We start from the raw sequence: 21,080 nt of genomic DNA, 5'->3' as shown, positions 1-21,080 counted from the left end.
ATCCATCCATCCATTGCTGTTAAGACAGTAATATTGTTGCTCTGCTGTTTTCTTCCCAGTGGTCTGTCACCTTCCTTGTATAAATGGGGGGAAGTGCAGTGCCAGAGACAAGTGTCAGTGTCCTCCCAACTTCACGGGCAAATTCTGCCAGATGCCAGTGCAGAATGGACACCAGCAGCACCAGCAGACAGCGGGTGGTTACGGCCAAACTCAGGTCCACTCCACTCACACGCTGCCGCTGACCTACAGCAACGGCCAAAGTACTGGTGAGTCGTGGCGTCGTCATCAGTTTATGAAGAACATGTAAAACATCACTTAAAAAAAAAATTGGGTACAATTTTTACGATACTTTCTGTTGCTAATGTTTCTTTTTTTTGTATTCCTCAAGTGTACAGCCCGAACATTGTCAACATCCACATCAAACACCCCCCAGAGGCCTCCGTCCAGGTCCACCAGGTGTCTCAGCTAGACAGCTACCACAACAACGGACATCAGATCAAGGGCTCCCAGTCGGGCTCCTCGTCTTCGTCCACCAGCTACACCTACCACCACGCAGACAGCAGCCAGAAGATCCAGCATCATGGCTACAACGTGCTCTACCCCCGCCCGCATGGAGACCAGGTTCCTCAGTACCAGCCTGTCACCTCGAAGAACATGCTGGGCCGGTGCTTCCAGGAGACCACGGGCAGTCAGGTACAAACTCATTTTCACTAGGGGGCCACATTGGCAATACAGTTCCTCTTAAAAGACTGCTCGTAAATAGAAGATGTATAGATGTAAATACTCCATAATGTAATAATAAATGTTTATGCAACTGATAGAACAAAGCTCTAAACTTTTAGCTTTTTAAATTCCCCGCCGGCCACTAAAGATGACTTGGCGGGCCATATTTGGCCCCCGGGCCTTGAGTTTGGCACGTGATGTAGAGCGTTCCATAAAGTTAATCCTGTGTTATTTGTTTTTTGTTTTTACTGTGAGGGGACAGACTCTCCTATAAACACCCATACACAGTAAAAACATTAAAAAAATACCCCCAAAATTTTTAGACGGGTATTGGATCACGAGTTATTGTTAGTGAGCCCGATATAAAATGCATATTAAAACAAATGGTAATGAGTGAAGAAGTGGTGCGTCCTATGCATTTCACCAGTTGAAGACCGCGGTGTCTTTGGATATTCTGACAGGCAACGTACTCTGTCTCCAATTTTGAATAATAATATTTCCCCTCTACTCCTACTTTCTTATTGTGTAACTGTCCCTGCAACAGTGTGGGAAGGCTCTGCCAGGTCTCACTAAGCAGGAACACTGCTGTGGAACCATTGGGACTTCTTGGGGTTTCCACAAATGCCAAAAGTGTCCAAAGAAACCATGTAAGTGCAGCTGTTTTTCCAAAATGTTATTTTCTGGTTCTTTTTAGGAAATCTGATTTATTCTCGTCTTTTCCAAACCTTTAAACTGTTGCTGTGTTTGAACATCTTCGTCCCAATGTCGTCCCCCGAGCGTATCTCCACTTTTATCAGAGAAGAAATTCAAATATGGAGATAAGGCTCTTTGTTCATTTTCCTAGCCATCTCTCATTTACTTTTTTCATTTATACAAGTAATGGATTTTACTCACTGGGGTAAATCATTAAATCTAATAAAGTCTGGATTTTTTTTTTGAAAAGAAACGTTTTTGCTCTGCTTGGGAAAATTAGGTTTTCAAACACTCTCCGTGCCAACGACGAGCTCGGAGGAGAATGTCAATGTCCTTATCTCCTTGGGACACTATGGTCCACGACTGTGACTGTGGATGAATATTAAAACACTAAAGGAGCAAACTGTTCATTTTAAACGTCATACACAGACAGAGCATTGACTTAACAATATTGATAGTAGTAGACAGTTTTCAATAAGAAGTTACAATTCCTTATGTTTTCGATATTTTAGAAATTGACTGTAGCCTATTCAGACTCTTCTATCAGATTAATCAAGAGCATCAGGCGTCGTTGTTTGACTCGTTTCTTTGCACCCCACGTCCTGTAAAAGTCATTTCATCGGGGGTTCGTCTGGATGTAAATTCGATGTTAATACCAAAAGAGGATGTGGAAGTCTGCAGGACGTGTGATCACCTCTGAGGTACATTTACCAAACGTCGTCTCTCGGGTGCAGAGCGGCGCGTCCACAGTCTGTGCTTGTGGACCACAGCTTATAAAAACAGAAGTAAAAAAAAGGTATTGAAAACAGTTTTCAAACCTTACGTGTCTGGTGGAAGTGCTGAATACATCTTCTTTAAAGTGAGAGTCAAGCTACGATTATTATGACCTGTCTGGCTACAGCTACCTCAGCGTCCATCATGGACGGATGGATAAATTATTGGATGAATTGATGGATAAATATGTGGATGGATGGATGGATAGATAGATAGATGGATGGATAGATGGATCGGTGGTTGGGTGGTTGGTTGGATGGATAGATGGATGGATGGATGGATGGATGATGGATTCAGGAAAGTCATGAAAAATATGCATGAATACTGCATGAAAAATAAGTTTATTTATTTTTAATAGGAAATACCCTCATGTCTTTTAAATGTAAATACCAACAGTATTATATTGGTCTCTCTCTCTCTCTCTCTCTATATATATATATATATATATATGTTTATATGTGTGTGTGCACACGCACTAACAAAAAAAGACATTCATATAGATATTGTTTTACATAATGAATGAAGTTACTGTGGTTGTTCCCAGTACATCCACACTCCACACTCTGTCATTACCAGGATTGGCCTGCATGTGTGGTATCTACTCTGTGCAGTTGTATTGTCAAACTTGGTCAGATGTCAAACCTGATGATGTCATAAAGATGTCAGGTAGAGAACCTACAACCTTAAATTACTCTTTGTTTCCATTGGCTTCATTTTCACCCTAGGAAGCAGCTGGCAAAAAAAAAAAAAAAAAAAGTTGCTGAGCCAGAGCAACTAGGAAACTCTACAGACGGTTATTTTTGGTCTCAGTGTGAGAAGACAGGTGACTTTCACCCTCTCCATACTCCTTGTCTCCACCATATCGCTTTTCTGCGTGTGAGTTTGGGATGTGTCTTGTCTCCACCATATCGCTTTTCTGCGTATGGGTTTAGGATGAGTTTGGGATGTGTATCACATCATTGATGGCTAAGAATGTAAAAATGTCAAACTAGGATGCATTTCTTAAAATATCATAGAAAATACAAATAAATCTGAGATGAATTAACCATTTAATGTAAAACGGCCTTGTCTATTTTTATGGATGTCTTTAATAGTCCATCACGTCTGAGTCCAAAAGTTAGCCGATCTTAAGCTGCGTTGAAATACTTGGTTGGTGTCAAACATCACAGTGTGCTGCAGAATTGGTTTCAGTCGTGGCTTCAACACTTCAAAACCATGGCCTTGTTGTTTTCTATTGAAACAAATATCACTTCACCTGTAGTTGAGATAAGACTCCTCAAAGTTGAACTGTTCGGTGTTTAAGGATAGGTCTGTGGTTTATACTTAGGCCCTGACCATAAATACCTGGCCTTTAGGTCTTTCCTTCCTTCCTACCTTCTTTCCTTTCTTCCTTCCTTCTTTCCTTCCTTTCTTCCTTCTTTCCTTCCTTTCATCCTTCTATGCTTCTTCCCTTCCTTCCTTCCTTTCTTCCTTCCTTCCTTCCTTCCTTTATTCCTTCTTTCCTTCCTACCTTGTTTCCTTCTTTCCTTCAAACCTTGTTTCCTTCTTTCCTTCCTGCCTTGTTTCTTTCTTTCCTTCCTACATCGTTCCTTTCCTTCTTTCTTTCCTTCCTTCCTTCCTTCCTTCTTTCTTTCCTTCTTTCCTTCCTTCTTTCCTTCCTTCCTTCCTTCCTTCTTTCCTTCCTTCCCTCCTTCCTTCCTTCCTTCCCTCCCTCGTTTGTTCATTTGTTCCTCCTTCTACTTTTCCTTCATTCCATCCTTTCTTCCCTTCCTTCCTTCCTTCCCTCCCTCGTTTGTTCATTTGTTCCTCCCTCTACTTTTCCTTCATTCCTTCCTTTCTTCCTTTCTTTCCTTCCTACCTTGTTTCCTTCCTTCCTTCTTCCTTCCTTTTTGCTTTCCTTCCCTCATTCTTTCCTTCCTTCCTTGTTTCCTTCCTTTCTTCTTCCCTCCCTCATTCCTTCCTTCCTTCCTCTCCTACTTCTTTCCTTCCCTCCTTCCTTCCTTCCTTTCCTCTTCCTTCTTTCCTTCCTCCCTATCTTCCCTCTTTCCTTCCTACCTTGTTTCCTTCTTTCCTTCCTACCTTGTTCCCTTCCTTGTATCTTTCTCACCTTAATCCTCTGTCGAGGATGAAAAACATTGAAATAAAATCACTTAATCGTCATCAACCTAACTTTTGTCCTTTGTTCTCCTCTCTTCAGCAACCCCAGTGATAGCTTGTCCGCAGGGATATAAGAGAGTTAACATCTCCCACTGCCAGGGTGAGTATTTTCTTCTATTTCTTCCTTTTTTTTCCTCATCGGCAATGTCAGCAAAATGTTTTTTTTAGAAAAGGAGCAATCGCCACATTAAATAATTAAGACTAGGTGTTGTCAACTAGTTGTCAACAGCTCCGGTTGTTCTCATACCTTTTGTCTTGTCCTCTACTGCCACCATGAGTATATTTCACCTATATGGTAATTTAAACAACTCTAGACAAGTGTAGATAATCAATATCAGAAGTGTCCAATTTAATCACTCAAGGGACCAAAATTCAAAACACTGTCTAAATTGTGGCCCACCCAGGATTAACTGTATTGGACGGTTTTGTGCTGACATGCATAAATTAATTTCTCAATAAATTAAAATATATATATACATATATATATAAATATATACATATATATACATATATATATTTAAAACAATAACAAATCAAGCAGAATTAAAATGGTGGGCCACATAAAATAATGTGGAGGGACGTATTTGGCCCACGAGCCAGGGCTTTGTAATACGAAACCTCTATGAACTTTTGGACCGGCAGTTGGATTAACAAATAACTGAATTTTAATTACCTGAAATGATTTAGCAAATAGTTGCTTAATGGTTATATACTTTTTTTTTTTTATCTTAAAAAGTCACTGATCAGAACAGTTCTGGTCAGTGGTTTGTATTTGACCATTTGTTTCATCTCATATTTGTGTCTTTGTTTTTTTATTTTTTATTTAATAGATTTAGATGAGTGCCAGCTTCAGGGTGTGTGTCCGAATGGGATGTGCGTAAACACAATGGGAAGCTTCAGGTGCATGTGCGCACCTGGCTACGTGCCCGACCCAACCTTCACCTCATGCATACGTAAGACGGACTCTCTAATTTTTACAATTTTTTTTTTTCTTAGATCCTCCTCTCAGTTATTGTTTGCCAAACTCAGAAAATCCACATGTGCAATATTAAACCAGGCAGACGGGATTCAGATAGATTTTTTATTGCTGCTCTTTTACGTCTGCTGGAAAGAAAGATCCCGTCAGTCGAGCTGCTGAGTCGGCAATGCGTTTGATTGCATGTGTGCGAATGCAGTGCATGGATCAAGCACAGTGTTCATTGTATGTATTTGAATCTGTTCAGATAGATTAATGCAAAAAACAAAACAAAAACAAAAACAAATAAGAAGAGGGTCAGGGTCAGTCAGTCTTAAAATGACTGCACTGTGGGGATGGCTCGATCTGATACTCAAGATCGGTATCCATTTAGTATAGATCCACGTTTCAAGATCGAAGATTAAAAATTCAACTGTAGCCCGTCCGATCCGATACCTAAGCCCAAATGGTCAACTTAACAGCAACAGCAGCCCACGGCATGCTGGGTAAGAAACAAAGGTATCAGATTGATATCGGTATTGGCGGATACTCCAAGTTGCCGTATCGGTATCGTACGTGAGAAAGTCATATCGAGCCAGCCCGCTACTGTAAATAGGTTCCTATGGGTTTTATGAGCATTTGTGCAGTTGTTGCCGCAAGATTGAAATGGGTCCTAACACCAGCCGTGACTGCAGAATGCTAAGGCTAATGTTAACCCGTAAAATGGCTCTCGGCACTAACCAGTTGCTGACATTGTGTACGTGTTCCTGCATGTGTGTGATGAGTTGAACTGACTTTTGGTTGGTGCGCTTGGATAGTTGAAGCAACCATAGTGTGGATTTATCACCACTACCCGTTGTTCCAAGGTTATATGCGGGTGTGGGAGTGAGGTACTTCTGCATGGCCTCAAACTCTGTTTCTAACTCTAAGCCCAACTTTAAGTTAAGGAGTGAAAGTGAAGTTATAATAATAAAAAACAACAACAATAATAATAATTTAGTTTATGCTGCCACTCTCAGGTACTAGTAACAGTTGGATAATCAATTTTAAAAATCTGGTCAGATCAGGCTACGGCTCAGAAGAATTCAGGGTTAGGTTGTTTTTAGACCAGAAGAACCCGGACAACACAAACTGATCTAAACCCCCCCATGCATGTCTAACTACCCTCCAACGTTTGACTTCGAAAGCGCATGGTCAGTTTGCACGACAACAGTGGCAACGGCGCTGTCAGTTCAGAACCGCAATTTGTGTTGACACTCCTTACGAACCTGTGTTGTTAGACCAAAATCTGTGTGGAGGTGAGACGGCTCTGTCTTTGGTGAAGGGTACCTCGTTATTTTTTTCCCGTTCTGTCCTGTCTTTTTCTCCCTCGTATGTGTCCACTATAATCTGGCGCACTGCTTCCTACACCTTCCCTCCTGCCCCCTTTGCCTACCTGCTGCACTCCCTCTTCAGCTGAAACACCTGCCGTCCAGGAAGAGAAGGGGGCTTGCTTCCGTTTGGTCAGCAAAGACAGAGCCTGTTTGCATCCGATTACTGTGCAGCTGAGCAAACAGCTCTGCTGCTGCACTGTGGGCAAAGCCTGGGGCCCTCACTGTGACAAATGCCCCCCTCCAGGAACAGGTAAGGCCTCCAGCCACATCAAACACTCAGCCTGACTCAGAGCCACCTAATGGCCGCTAACACATGCTGATCAGTGGTGTATGGATTGCACTTCAGGTTGTCCTTCCTCAGTACACGCTGTGTGTGATAGAAACCTCGGAGCTCTGCATTAGTAGTGAGTCCATGTCCTGCAATCAGCCTTAGGTGAATTATTATTATTATGATTTGAGCGATATGCACAAATTGCGCGATTGACACAGCTCACCAATGAGTGATATAGCTTACCATCGCCATCTAATGGGGAGTTAATAGAATACAAAATGTAAGTGTTTATAAATGAAAATCCACAAGGCGTCAGGGGTGGGTTGGTTTCGGCAAAAAGGGGGTTCCCCCGACTTGAAAATCGTACTTAGGCCCCCGTTTGGGTAGGGCATACAGGCCTACGGTTACGGGCAAACCCAACATAAGGGGTCAGTATTGAGATAGCCTGAGCATTATTAGTGAAATATGATTTTCTGTTGGACTTTTACAGAATTGAGTCACAAATATTTGGGCTTCAGACCCGACCAGACAGTCCAACGTGTTTGCCAAGTCCCCGCTGGACTCTACATTGTAGTAATCAGAACAGTAGTTCTTCACCAAGGTCATTAAGATTCTGGTGTATCTTAACCATACTGTGACCTGTTGCATGTACCGTATCTATTTTTATTGTAATAACCCGGAGCAGGCAGGTTGAATGACAGTATCCGATTCTTTGAATGCTTCGTGTTTAAGACAGTCAAACAGTTGGGGTCCATTCCGATGTGTTATTCATGTTGTCATACCGTGCTCTTTGAATCTTCTCTTCTACGGCACACTGTCCGACTGCATGGTTTCGTCTGCTTGGTGACGTAGTTGCTTTTAGCATACTCTCCTAGATGGGCCCTGATAGTAGCCTTTTCACAGTTTTGTCCCTCTTGTTTGCACACAACACAACTCAACGTCAATGTCAATGTCAATGCCCTTCAATGACATTCACGTTTACAGGTGTTCTGCGAATACATATTGTTGATAAAAAAAAAAAAATTTTTTGCTTGTTGCACGATCTCTATTTAAACTTATTTAATTTTTTTCCAGGTAAATAAGTTGTGTTTTATTTACATATGATTTATGTTTATATGTATAGAACAGGTTTAAGTGATTTATTAGGGACGAATAGAAGGAAAAATGGTCAGTGATTTGGTCTTGATTGGATTTGTCTAGACAAAGTAGAGTATCTAGTATCATGAGTATCTATGAGTATCAACCATTCTGTGATCTGGAGGTTGGAACTCCTCCATCACATGACTACATATTAATATTGTATGTAATACTAGTAAAACTACTTCAGTCTTACTACTAAAAACTCTTAAAATACACAATATTAGATATAGGTAAGTTAGAACCACCATAAAACACACTACAGTGGTATGAAAAAGTTTCGGCTGTCCATTCTCGGAAACCATCAAACCTGACTGAACTGGATATGTGTTTGTTTGCTATATGATATATTTAATTGAAATTGCTGTTCCGAACAACCAGTGATCCATAAAGGAAAATCTTGAAAATGGTCTGGGGTGCCCAAACTTTTTCATACCACTGTATATATATTCTTCTTATGATAAAGTGTGCAAAGTAAAAAAAAAAAAAAAAAAAAAAACAATTCATATTTTAATGAAATTTGTGCCTGTTACACATTTTGTTTCATGATGTAGCTCAGTTCAAAGAGATCTGTCCTGGTGGAAAGGGCTACACTGTTCTCCCAAATCCACCTGTCAATAAGCCAGTCACCGTTTACCAGCCACCCCCTGAACCCATCCAGCCTCAGCCCCTGCCTACACCTGAGAGACCAGTCGAGGCTTTTGGGAGACCAGAGGAGATCATACCAGGTGAGGTTCATTAACCTCTGATCAGTATTGTAGATGACGTGCACATGATGCACATCTATATTTTAATTGTCGAAATGACAATCCTTAGCTAGTCCAGAGATAGGAGCCCAGCTCTACCGTCTAACTCCCCTTTGTTCCCCTCCTTTCCGTTGCTGAAGAAATAATTTCCCTGCTCACTTAAGGGAACCTTAGAACCATGTACATGATGCACATCTATATTTTAATTGTTGAAACTGTGATGTAAAAAGACATTTTTTTTAACATTTTCAGAGTTCCCCATCCTTAGCTAGTCCAGAGATAGGAGCCCAGCTCTACCGTCTAACTCCCCTTTGTTCCCTTTGTTCCCGTTGCTGAAGAAATAATTTCCCTGCTCACTTAAGGGAACCTTAGAACCATGTAAAAAAAAAAGTAAAATTCAAATCTGTGGAGGTTGGATATTTTTGAATATTGATAAAGGGTTTATCTTTTTTCAACATGTTATTGCCATCGGCTAAACAGGATTATCAATCTACAATTAAATCTCACAGGGTAACACTAGAAATGAAACCTACTGCGTGTGATAAGCTACCATTGTCTTTCCCTCTCCTAATATTTGTTTTGGGAAGAAAGGGGTTAGAGTGCTTGGGCACACTTCACATTCCATTTAAATACAGCTCTGCCCCCCAGGGCTTAAGAAGAGGGACAGAAAAGGGGGGGGGAGATAAGCCTGGGAGGAAAATGAGCCTCAGCTTCTCCCGACAGCAAAGGAAGGTGAAATTGTGAAACATCTTAGTCAGTGCTGGACTCAATCACATCTGCAGTTACATTTTTGTGGCCATGCTCGCAGTTCAGTTTGCAGGGAATAGTTAAGAAAATCAATGGGACTATTATTGAGCCACTTGAACAAAAAACTGATATACACTCAGGAATTGAAGAAAGACACACAGGAAGATCTTTAACAGCTCAGAGTCTGTGCTTTCATTTTTTGAGCCATCTACTGCCACCTAGTGGAAGAGTATTTAATCGTTCTGCCTGAGTCTTGACACATACAGTTGTCCCTCTCTGTGTCGCGGTTCTCCTTTTGCTCCTTTAGCACATCGCAGATTTTTTTAAATCCGATCTTAAATAGCGAAATATTCCCTATATTGCGAAATATGCAAAAAATAAACTAAAAAACATTATAAAATAATACATATACATACAAAAGTTTTGGCTAAAAATGTTGATCCTCGTTTTGAAATTGAGATATGGGCATTTGCGAACGATCGCTGCTAGCTTTGTTTACCTAGACGAGATCGTACACAGAATACTATTGGCTAATTTAGCATGATCATCTGTTCCTCACGCTGATTGGCTCGTGCATCGTAGCATCTCTCAGCATCGCCCCCTGTCTGTCGGCCACTCTCTCGTTCACTCTCGCTCTTCGTCGCCATTCTACAACTCTACTTTGCAATTATATAATCATGTGGGAAATGGTAATACAGCCTAGGGAGGGTTGATAACAGTGTGGAGGAGGTTCGTAAAGGGTAAATGTATACGTAAAAAATATAACAATTATCTCGCCTCTACTTTGCGATTTTTCCCTTTTCGCGGTGAATGTTGGAACGCAACTACCGCGATAGGAGAGGGATCACTGTATATCAATTATCAATTGACACAATGTAATCAATTAGTAATTATTCTACTAATTACTTCTACTATAAATGCTTCTCAGTGCAGCGTTGAATGGATCTGTCTAGCAGACACCACACAGTGTCTCTTTCTTTTACATTAAAAATACCAGTCTGGCAGTTTATTATGTAAATGGCCCCATGTCATCACCCTCTAACTGTAATTTGCTGCCGGTGGTAAATGCACTCAAGATTCTAAATGCTCCGCCGGAGCCTGTTGGGATTAAATGGAACCAGTAAGGAGGGAGCCAAAACAGATGGTTTTTGAATTTGTTTGGGATCAGGTCACACTCGCTGTGCCAGCCTTAGTACTTTTGCAACAGCATATGAATATATTCATGAACAGGCAAATAGAGGTGTAACAGGAATTAACAAATTCAGAGCAGCAGCTTATTTTGACTGCGTTGGTTTACTGTGAACGGAAAAAAATGTCCAGGCCAGGCTGTGCTGCATCCGAGTTAACTTTGTGTGCTGTGAAGCCTTTTGATGAGAAAGTTCATTGATCTGGAAATCAGCGATCCTGTGGTATGATGCCCTGGTACAACTCTGCAGTGAAATGTACATCTAAAAGTGCTTTAAAAAAAATGTATAAATCGCAAAAATTTGTCGCCATCTTCAACGTAAAGAGTTATTTCACAAACCAAAAATGTTCTTTTTTTTTTAATTTTTTTTCTATGGTCAGTAGCAACAACTGCACCAGATCAGGTAGGTTGGGTGTCGTAAAGAGCAAAGCTATGAAAGCATGCACTGACACACTCCTCCCAGCCACACGGGGGGGCTGTCGAGTCATCTTTGCATGACGTCAGCAACATCGCTGCATGACTTGGCCGGTCGCACAGTGCATTGAAGTGGATTGATGTGTGCCTTCGAGGTATTAATCTACAGACCCGAAGTGTCTTTGTCTTCTGGCTTTGCTCACTGAGATACTGTCGCTCTGCTCTTCCACTCAAGACAAGTACGCCATGCGAGCTAAATGCTAATCTGCATTCCAGCGTAGCATCTGTGTTGCATGTTACACAATGTGCAGAGCCCAAATGAGCACTTTTTGGACCAAAATGCCTACAGTGTCTTGTTGACCTTGACCCTCTGGTATTATTGTCTGTTTTGTCCTTGAAGGAACTGATAGACCCCGTGCTTAGCAATAGGCCAATCTTGCCTCAGCTATCTCCAGGTGTTTCCACTGTCAAGATGGAGGCTGCTTACCCAGGTGTCTGTTCTTTACCTTATATTCCATCATCGAGTGCATAGTGTCGTTTCTCACTCTCAGTTGTGCTGAGATATAAATAATGAAAACTACCACTATAATAACAATAATACTGTAATACTATCAAACTCGAGGCCCGGGGGCCAAATGCGGCCCACCAAGCCATTTTGTGTGGCCGTATAGCAGAGTTTCTTAACCTAAGAAATTATTAGTTCTTAGGTTATAGTTTCTTAACCTAAGAAATTATTAGTTTTTTTTTATTACTTTGAACAATATTTATAGCTTAAATAAATAATAATCAATTGTAGAAACATGTATTAGTCTGTTATGGAGTAGTTACTTCTATACCAGTGGTCCCTGACCTTTTTTGTCCCAAGGACTGGTCAGCCAGTACCACCGTGACCTATTATTTTAAAATATTCTTAAAATTTTTTTTCACTGTGTCCCAGCTGCGGCCCGTTACCAAATGACCTTTGGACTGGTACTGGTCCACGAACCGGGGGTTGGGAACCCCTGATCCATTTACAACTGGCCCTACAAGGGGAACTGTATTGCTGATGTGGCCCCCTGGTGGAAATGAGTTTGACACCCCTGCTATGAATTTGCTATGAACCAAAAAGCAAATGAACATACAGGAACAACTAAAATCATTAAATCGTTAAATTAGAAAGAAGAAATAAAAAATAAGGAATTTAGTAGAAATAAAAAAAATGAAGAAAAGCCCTGGTTGATTGGTTAACAGGTTAATTATTTGAGCTATTTTTTTAAAATTTCACAGCAGGATATGTTTCTTTAATCGACCCTTGTCACGAACTGTATTTCTCTGAAATAAAGCTGTGGCTTAGCACAGTGTTATTAGAAAAGCCATATATCTCCTAATAAACAAACAATTGCTTCTTAATGGATAATAAAATTTCCGCTGGTTTAAATGTATATACACTGTAAAAAACAACACCGCGGTGGTTCGGGTAACACTTGGTGTGGTCCATTTGATGCATTTCATCTCATCTATTGAGGTTAATAGTCTGGTGCAGCTTATACACGGTGCACTTTATATCCATTAAATTGTCTGCCTCAATAATTACTTTTGGTACTTTTAAAGACAGTGTTTTGGAAATGAATGGTGAATTTTTTTTTTTTATTTTTATTGTTATTTAAAATACATATAATGGGTTGTGGCATTAACATTGAATGAAAGAAATGTTAATTATTTCATGTTTTTTTCTGCTTTGGTAGAGGTTGTTGAGAGGAGCTCGCCGCCTGCACCAGTAGAGATCTTCCCGTCCAATGTAGGCCAGGACATTGCCCCCACGCAGTCAACAGGTACATTCCAATGATTTCTCGATCTTATTTTCTATCTAACTATCTTATTCTTTTTTTTTTTCCCATTTTTTATTTATTCTCATTATAAATTATGGTAACAATAATTATACCTTGTGGTTACTATTATTTTTCAAAATTATAATTTCACTGAGCACATAATAACCAAATAAAAAAAAACAAAAACAAATACATTTTCTAGAAGATGTCGGTTATTTAACATGAAGGATTGTGTCACAGTGTGGATTTTAATACAGGGTGTTTTCACATATTGGCTGAAGTAGCTTTTTGACTAGCGTACTAGCTTACTTTTAGAGCTGGTGTTTAAATACGACTATCGAAAATTCTGACTTTAGAAACATTTTTCTTCATTTCTAGTCGCAAGCACACTGACAAATTGGGGACTTTAGAAACATTTTTCTTCATTTCTAGCCGCAAGCACACTGACAAATAATAAAGAAATACAGACAGGAAGCAACATCACAAATAAACGTAGTTTAAAGTAGTACAATAAATAATTGTTTCGGGCTTCAACCGTCAATAATCAGTTTTCTTTATTTTGTCTTTGTCTGCTATTCAAACTCTTTCAGACTTTTAATGAGAATCATTGCTTATCAGTGGAAAAACTGCTGCTTTGTTTTCTCCCCCAAACCCCCGTCTGTGTTTCCAGAGGTGGATGAGTGTCAGGTCAACCCTTACATCTGTGGCCAGGGGATTTGTTACAACACTGCTGTAGGCTACACCTGCCACTGTAACGAGGGATTCCACCTGGACCATGACCACACCACCTGTGTAGGTGAGTGTTCTTTATTTGACACCAGGAGGTCAGGTCAGGCCAGGCCAGGTCAAAGGTCTTTTGCAGGAGGGTTGCGTCCACATTTGGCTAGACCGGAAAACGAAACACTGATTAATCAGAATAAGTCGTTGTTGTACTTAACGATTACGGCATCGTTATCGGGATTAATCATGAAGTTGAATTCATTATGAATTATGATTATTGATGAAGTTTCCACTCACAAACACATGCATAGTGCGTGTGAATTACAAAATGATAATAGACTATGTATTAGAGCAATGATAGGTGTATGACAGTGAAATTATTGGATGGATTAACATGATCATTTTGACATCTTTAAAAAAATAACATACATATTTTATTTCCATATTCTTTATAAAATCTGTCCATATTCCTAATAAAATCTGTCCTCTATTACATGTTTTTTTTTTCCAGATGTGGACGAGTGTGTGGAGAGCCCATCCAAGTGCACAGGAGGTCTCTGCAGAAACACTGAGGGGAGTTTTCTGTGTGTGTGTCCCAGGGGCTTCCACGCTGATGCAGAGGGGACCAGTTGTGTTGGTAAATCCATCCGATGGTCACTTTTAAATGGATCCAAAACTAGCTAATAGTTCTTAGAATTCATAAATTAGTCCTTTTTTTTTTACTTTATTTTTTTTATATATCTCTTTATATACAACAAATCAGCTACTCGCTGTAATACGTATTTGTGAAGAAAAGCGTTATTTGTATGCGTGTGTTTTGAGCCACTGCGCATGTTTTACATTTGAAAAATCCCACAGAGCACCACCAAACAAAAACGTCCCAAAAAGTGAATCTAACAAAATATAATAATTTTCTACTTTTAATTTACCCCCAAATTAACTTACTTAGTATATACCTATTTAGGTGAACACAACACGGATATACCCACAGGAATTGAAAAAAAAAAAAAAAAAATCAAAACAAAAATCATTTCCAACAGGCTCTCTCTTTTTTTTTTTACTTTTTAATTGTGATGTGAAAACCCCACCATTTCCTAGTAGTTTTGCGTTAATGAACATTAACAGTGCGACGTTTCCCAGTACAGCGTAAATGTCAAACAACAAACAAAATATGTGGTACATTGGGGACGCCATGCGCAACCGCAGCATCTGACACCGCTCTGGACCCGGTCAAATACTTGGCGAGACCTAAGCCGAGCTCACCGAGTTCATACTAATAGAATTAAAAAGGGTGGAAAATTCTGGACGACATCAGTGATTACGCACTGACCGTCAAATGCACCGCCTCCTCGCTGCTTCGTCCCCCCCCGTATTTGGATATAAATATGAGGCAGTCTGCCATTACGTGGTTTCCTGAAGGGTTTCCCCCACCCTCCAAATGATACTGAATTAAGGTCGTATGGGTAAATCAGCCCAATGTTTATTTACCCACAACTGCAATAAACCTCCTTCACTCAGATGTGCTGGACGACGACTGGGATTATGACTTTTTCAAAGAGGTTTCTGTGCATAGGAATATACCAACATGGCTCCTTAACATCAGTGGGGGAAAAAAAAAACTCAAGCAGAAATTTTTAGTCTTATTTTTTTTTTTTTATTATAAGAGAAGAAATATTACACCGTGAGACAAACTCAACACACCAGATTTTTTCCTACCACACTTCACATATTCGACTGCCGTATCCGTCTACATGAGTATAGCACAGGTAAAGTCTGGGCTCCGTCTGTTTATAGAGGCATGATTTCAAATCAATGCTTGACATACTATAATATATCCTCTACCCCGGGCGAGCCAAGCATTTTTCCAATCAGGGACTATTTAATTTTTACAACGCCCCTCACAGGCAATAAATTCTAAACACAAATTAGGTTTGCACATTCTTTGGTCTCTCTCTGTCCGTATTGGTTGGTTGGTTTTTACATATTTCTTTAAATGTCAAGTTGTTATTAAGTTGATCTAGGAGTACATGGGAAAAAAAACAACACAAAAATAGAATGCACTTTGCAGTACACTATTCTGCTAGGGCTACATCAGTAATGATGTTCATTTTTAAAAAAAAAGTTTTTGATTGATATAAATATTTCATAATGAGGGTCAATAGCTAGTAAGAATGATTTACTCCAATTGACAAAAAAAAAATTAAATACTATTTTAAACATTACTTTTTTCTGCCCATGTTGAACACCAAAAATTGACTTGTCTAATGCAGTGGTTCTTAATTATTTTCTGTCACAGCCCCCCCTTGTGGACAGAAATGTTTTTACACCCCCTCGTGCCCCACCGACTCACACCCCTGCGAATTGAAATACTATTGAGAGCCTGATAACATGTATATTTTCATCTGTACAAACCACTGTATGAGTTGCTGCCACCTAGTGGCTGGAGGCTTGTTATTATTCAAGCATTACAGCAGTGGTACACTTATGTCATATTCCATTTGAACGCCCCCCCAGAGGGCCCCGCCCCCCTGTTTGAGCTTGAACTCCTGTTCTAATGTGATGTCCAACTAAGTGTGAGCACTGAGCATGCTCAGTGTCATCCTTAGCATGAAAGGGTTTTCCTAGATTATTAATTCAATCTAAGACTAAGATTGATTTTATATTCTTTTTCAGATATCGATGAATGTGTGAACAGGTCTTCTTTTTCAGATATCGATGAATGTGTGATGAACAGGTCGGTGTGTCCGTCCGGCCTCTGCTTCAATGTGCCGGGGAGTTTCAACTGCGCCTCCTGCCCTAACGGCTTCTTAGCACAAGGAGGCCGATGCGCAGGTGAGTCCAGGAAGAGTCACGTGATTTGCCCGTGCCTTTTCTAGCGAGTTCGTACGAAGCTGAAATAATAACAAAATGTTTATATTTGTATTCGGGATGTAGGAATAGCAGGTGAGTCCAGGAAGAGTCACGTGATGTGCCCGTGCCTTTTCCAGCGAGTTCGTACGAAGCTGAAAAAATAACAAAATTTGTATTCGGGATGTAGGAATAAGATCATTCATTTGCGTAAATCAGGGGCGTCAAACTCGTTCGGTGTCAGTTTCAAAATTCATCAAGCGGCCCGGATTGAAACCCCAATCGGGCCATTTTTGGCCCGCGGGCCTTATGTTTGACACCACAGGCGAGAATTAAGAATGAATCAGATTCCAGTTGTTTTTTTGTCAATTGAAGTTACATGTACTTTTCCTTAACAACTCAAAGATATACTGTCTAGTAAACCCAGCGTTGCCGTTAACACCTACAGAACCAAGACTAGGACACATAGCGGGACGGACTGCTGCCAACAAAGTAGTAAACCATTCAGACATTCCAAAGCACACACACAGAAGTGGCCTGTTCTTCCTGGAAGTGCTGTTATTTCTACAGCAATCCAAAGGTATTCCCATCTCTCTTGCGCTAGTTTACTGCTCCTTTCATCCCATAGTTTTGACTGCTCCCACACCGGGAGGTGCGAGCCAAGCCGCAGTGGGGTGGCGGTGGACGGAGACGCTGGGAGAGGAAATAATTAAGCCATGCAAAGAAGTCCTTTATAAAAGTTAATAACCCAGCTAACACTGCCAAACTTAGAGAAACGGTGTCACGTCTTAATGCCGCCTCTGTGTGTCTGTGCGTGTCTTTGTCTGCGCGCGGGTATGTTGTAACGTTGTTGCCCCGATTTCTGCCCTCAAATCCATTGTCCTTTTTATTTCTTCAGATCTGTTAAACATTGGTACACACAGCCGCGGTTTCCTGGAATATCAGTCCATTTCCTGAAATGCCGTAAAAATCCGAGTTTAGTCATTGATTCAAACCTGCTTTTAATGAAAGCTATTAAAAATAAATAAAAACAAGAATCACGCAGTGGAGAGAGTTATGCACCGGCGTGGAGGGCGAGTGAAAAGGGGGGAGAAGAAACAAAGACAAAATGTGTTTACCATTCTGTCGTTAAAATGCAACGGTTATGGATTTCCGACGGAAAAAGTTAAAGGTCAAAGGCCACTGTCAGGGTATGAGAAATATGTCTATATACAAGAGCACCGGTGGTGTGAAGACGGGACGAATTTGGGAGGAGTCTCCGTTTGCAAAAAGACAAGTAAAAACCTGCGACTCAAAATTCACATTTGCAACTAATAAGTGTGTTTTATTGTGCAGTTATATTACACAATCTCCATCGTTAATATTTCTGCCTTGATCCCATTCGACAGCTTTTGGATTGAAGTCTTTGCTCCAGTCGAGTTTCCTGCATCTAATAGCCTCAGACGTTTGTCCACATTTAACCGATTCATTTTTCCAGGAAGTCGACGTTTGTTTTCTTTTCCCTAAATGATTTGTTGTAGGAACACTTCTTCGTCTTTGACGGGACATTTTTACTGGTTCCCTGCAGGAAGGAGTGTATTTAAGATTTGGGGTTAGGATTAGAGTTTGGTTCACGTTAGGCTACGTGGTTAGGAAATGAACGATATGTATATTGATGTGGCTGTTTAAGATACGACAAGATAAAATGTTATTCATTCATCCCACACCGGTATATTGATGTGGCTGTTTAAGATACGATAAGATAAAATGATATGCATCCCACACCAGGGAAATTTAGGAAACAGTTTGCGTTGGCCGGGAATCGAACCCGGGTCAACTGCTTGGAAGGCAGCTATGCTCACCACTATACCACCAACGCCGGACGGACAGTTCCGAAAACTGTTTGCTGATTGGGAGCGTGCGTTAGAGACAAGAACAGGCACAGTGTTGATGAACTGTTCGGGGATTACTTACTATGTGTCAAACTCAAGGCCCGGGGGCCAAATGTGGCCCGCCGGAGCTTAGAAAGCATTTAATAAAGTTCATGCAGCAGAGTTTCTTAACCTGAGAAATTACATTTTTTTTTCTTTTATTACACAGCAATGAACAATACTTTTAGCTTGAATAAATAATAATCAATTAAATAATCAAAAACAGTTGTGTTCTAACTGTTTGTAATGTTAAGCTTGAATAAATAATAATCAATTAAATGATCAAAAACAGTTTGTTTTATTGTGTTCTAACTGTTTGTAATGTTTTATATTTGCAGATATAGATGAGTGTCAGGACCAGCGGTTGTGTACCAGGGGTCACTGTCTGAACACCGAAGGCTCCTTCATCTGTGAGTGTGGGCCAGGCTTCAGAGAGTCAGCCACCGGGGAGCAGTGTGACGGTAGGATGTTACATCACTTTGACTTCTTGAAACGAAAATGTCCCAAAAAGTATATGTAATAGATAAAAATTATTTTCTAGCTCTGATTTACTCACATTGGATTACTCTGTTTTAAATCGTGTTTAGTTGAACACAACACTGATGTACTGGCAGAAATTAAAGAGAGACATACAGTACAGGAATACCTTCAAAGACGAGTCTTTTCAATGTTTTTACTTCCGATAACCATCTGCTGCCACCTTGTGCCACTACATTAAAATGTCACTGCCTGTCACAGCAGCATTGTTGGGGAAAAAAGACAAACTATTTGCAGTGAATAAACAATTGTTGCCCGACCATTGAATTTAAATTAGATAATTTTCCAGTGATCCCACCTGGTGAAAACCACTGCTCTGAACAGATATTAAAAATATTTAAAAATCAGCAGAACAAAGTAGACAGCAGAAACCAAACATTTCTATCTGAGTTGCTAAAAAAAAAAAAAAAAAAAAAAAAAAAAAAAAACCCACCAGATTTTCTCTTTGTTTTGGGAGAGTACTGTCATAGAGAAGAACAGAGTGTCCAGATAGAACAAGCCTAACGGTTGCCCCGAAGAACCGTGTAAGAACCCAAACACTGCAGATGCTTTCTCTGCCTGTGACTAATAAATGAAATTAGGCAAAGCTCCTTTTTTTTTTTTATGAGGAAAAACATTGCTTTGAATGGTCACATAAATATTTGCACGTTGCGGTGATTTCCCACATTTTTCCTATCGTTAAATTTCTATTTGTCCGCTTAATTCTCTGAATGTGTTCAATGTGTAGTCGAAAAAGGATTGAGGTCAAATAAAAAAAAATCAGTTGAAATAACTATAAATCCAATCAATAAAATGCCTGTCTCTACATATCATGTACACCATCTGCCAGTGTTTCCATAAGAGAATTGAACCTGCTGCTGAAAAAAGTGAAAAAACCGTAATATACATATCTGATTTCATAACTGTCATTTTTCAAAAATGTGATTAAAACCTGTAGGAGGCGCCTGACACAAATGCCTTAACCTGGTCTAGATACTATATGGCAGAGGTCCCCAAATCCTGGTCCGTGGACCGGTACCAGTCCGTAGGTCATTTGGTACCGGGACACAGTGAATTAATGTACTTCAGTTTTACTAATTTACTTCATTCCAAAAATAATCCAGTCATATCCCTTTATTTTTTTCATTCAAAGATAATCTGTCCATGTTTCAAAACAACAGGTCATTAAGACTCTAAAAGACGTTTTATTTTGAAAATCTAAGGACGGCGCAGTATTACTGGCTGATACCGGCCGACCGGTCCTTGGTACAAAAAAAGGTTAGGGACCGCCCCTGTACGAGACACTTACTGAAATGATAACATCTGTCGTAGAACTTTTTCATTCATTACGGTATTTTTTTTTTTTTTTTTTTTTTTTGGGTTTCAGATGTGGACGAGTGCGCTGAGGAAACGAGGCCCTGTGGCAGCGTGGGGCGCTGTGTCAACAGCATGGGCTCGTACACCTGTAACTGCCCTCAGGGATACCGGCAGATAAACGGCACCAGCTGTAGCGGTGAGTGCTGCAGCCTTCCCCGAACACACACACACACTGGGATTGGAGTGGACACCGGCGCACTAACACGGACACTCTGTGTCTGCGTTGTCTCTGTCTGCGTTGTTCCAGATGTTGATGAGTGCGTGAATGATCCCGAGCTCTGTTCTCCGAATGGCGAGTGCCTCAACACAGAAGGCTCCTTTCTCTGCGTGTGCGATCGTGGATTTACCGCCGGCCTCAACCCTCCCTCGTGTGAAGGTGAGTCCAACAACAGAGTACGATTTTAATAAAAACAGCAGAAGGGTCTGGGGTCATCAGGTGAGGACAGGCTACAATCTGGACAGTATACAACCTTTTGACCCGTGGGCCACAATTGTCCTGAAATTTCACAGAAAGATGGAGCGTTCAATAAATGTAATATAAAAGTCATGCATAAATGGCTAAAATGCTTTGATAATTTTCTACGCCATCTATTGGGGAAACGTAGGTATTGCAGGGAAAAGGCAAAAGTATAATGATAATATAAAGAAATTATATCATTTGGAAAGATTCGGCGGACCGGATTCAAAATCTGAACGGGCCACATCCGGCCCCCGGGCCTTAGTTTG

At 40.4% G+C, this 21,080-nt stretch overlaps 1 protein-coding gene and 1 non-coding gene across 2 annotated transcripts in view; one reads left to right on the top strand and one right to left on the bottom strand.

Annotated features, from left to right (window-relative positions):
* The window catches only part of ltbp1 (latent transforming growth factor beta binding protein 1), a 71,418-nt gene that overhangs the window by 36,391 nt on the left and 13,947 nt on the right, over nucleotides 1-21,080 (top strand). Inside the window, exons 7-21 of the mRNA XM_025060729.1 lie at nucleotides 389-693; nucleotides 1,268-1,370; nucleotides 4,388-4,447; nucleotides 5,178-5,300; nucleotides 6,758-6,925; nucleotides 8,638-8,811; nucleotides 11,143-11,165; nucleotides 11,577-11,667; nucleotides 12,901-12,987; nucleotides 13,655-13,780; nucleotides 14,216-14,341; nucleotides 16,414-16,536; nucleotides 18,800-18,922; nucleotides 20,365-20,490; nucleotides 20,602-20,730. Coding sequence (XP_024916497.1) covers nucleotides 389-693; nucleotides 1,268-1,370; nucleotides 4,388-4,447; nucleotides 5,178-5,300; nucleotides 6,758-6,925; nucleotides 8,638-8,811; nucleotides 11,143-11,165; nucleotides 11,577-11,667; nucleotides 12,901-12,987; nucleotides 13,655-13,780; nucleotides 14,216-14,341; nucleotides 16,414-16,536; nucleotides 18,800-18,922; nucleotides 20,365-20,490; nucleotides 20,602-20,730 — 1,887 coding nt within the window. The remainder of the gene's footprint in view (nucleotides 1-388; nucleotides 694-1,267; nucleotides 1,371-4,387; nucleotides 4,448-5,177; nucleotides 5,301-6,757; nucleotides 6,926-8,637; nucleotides 8,812-11,142; nucleotides 11,166-11,576; nucleotides 11,668-12,900; nucleotides 12,988-13,654; nucleotides 13,781-14,215; nucleotides 14,342-16,413; nucleotides 16,537-18,799; nucleotides 18,923-20,364; nucleotides 20,491-20,601; nucleotides 20,731-21,080) is intronic.
* trnag-ucc (transfer RNA glycine (anticodon UCC)) lies at nucleotides 18,338-18,409 on the bottom strand. The gene has a single exon. It is a non-coding gene; the product is annotated as a tRNA-Gly (tRNA).

This window comes from Cynoglossus semilaevis, chromosome 12, assembly GCF_000523025.1.
Source record: "Cynoglossus semilaevis isolate Cse_v1.0 chromosome 12, Cse_v1.0, whole genome shotgun sequence".
In the NCBI taxonomy this organism is placed as follows: Eukaryota; Metazoa; Chordata; class Actinopteri; order Pleuronectiformes; family Cynoglossidae; genus Cynoglossus; species Cynoglossus semilaevis.
Note: the sequence above shows the minus strand (reverse complement) of the source record. Positions and strands in the feature narration are given on the sequence as shown.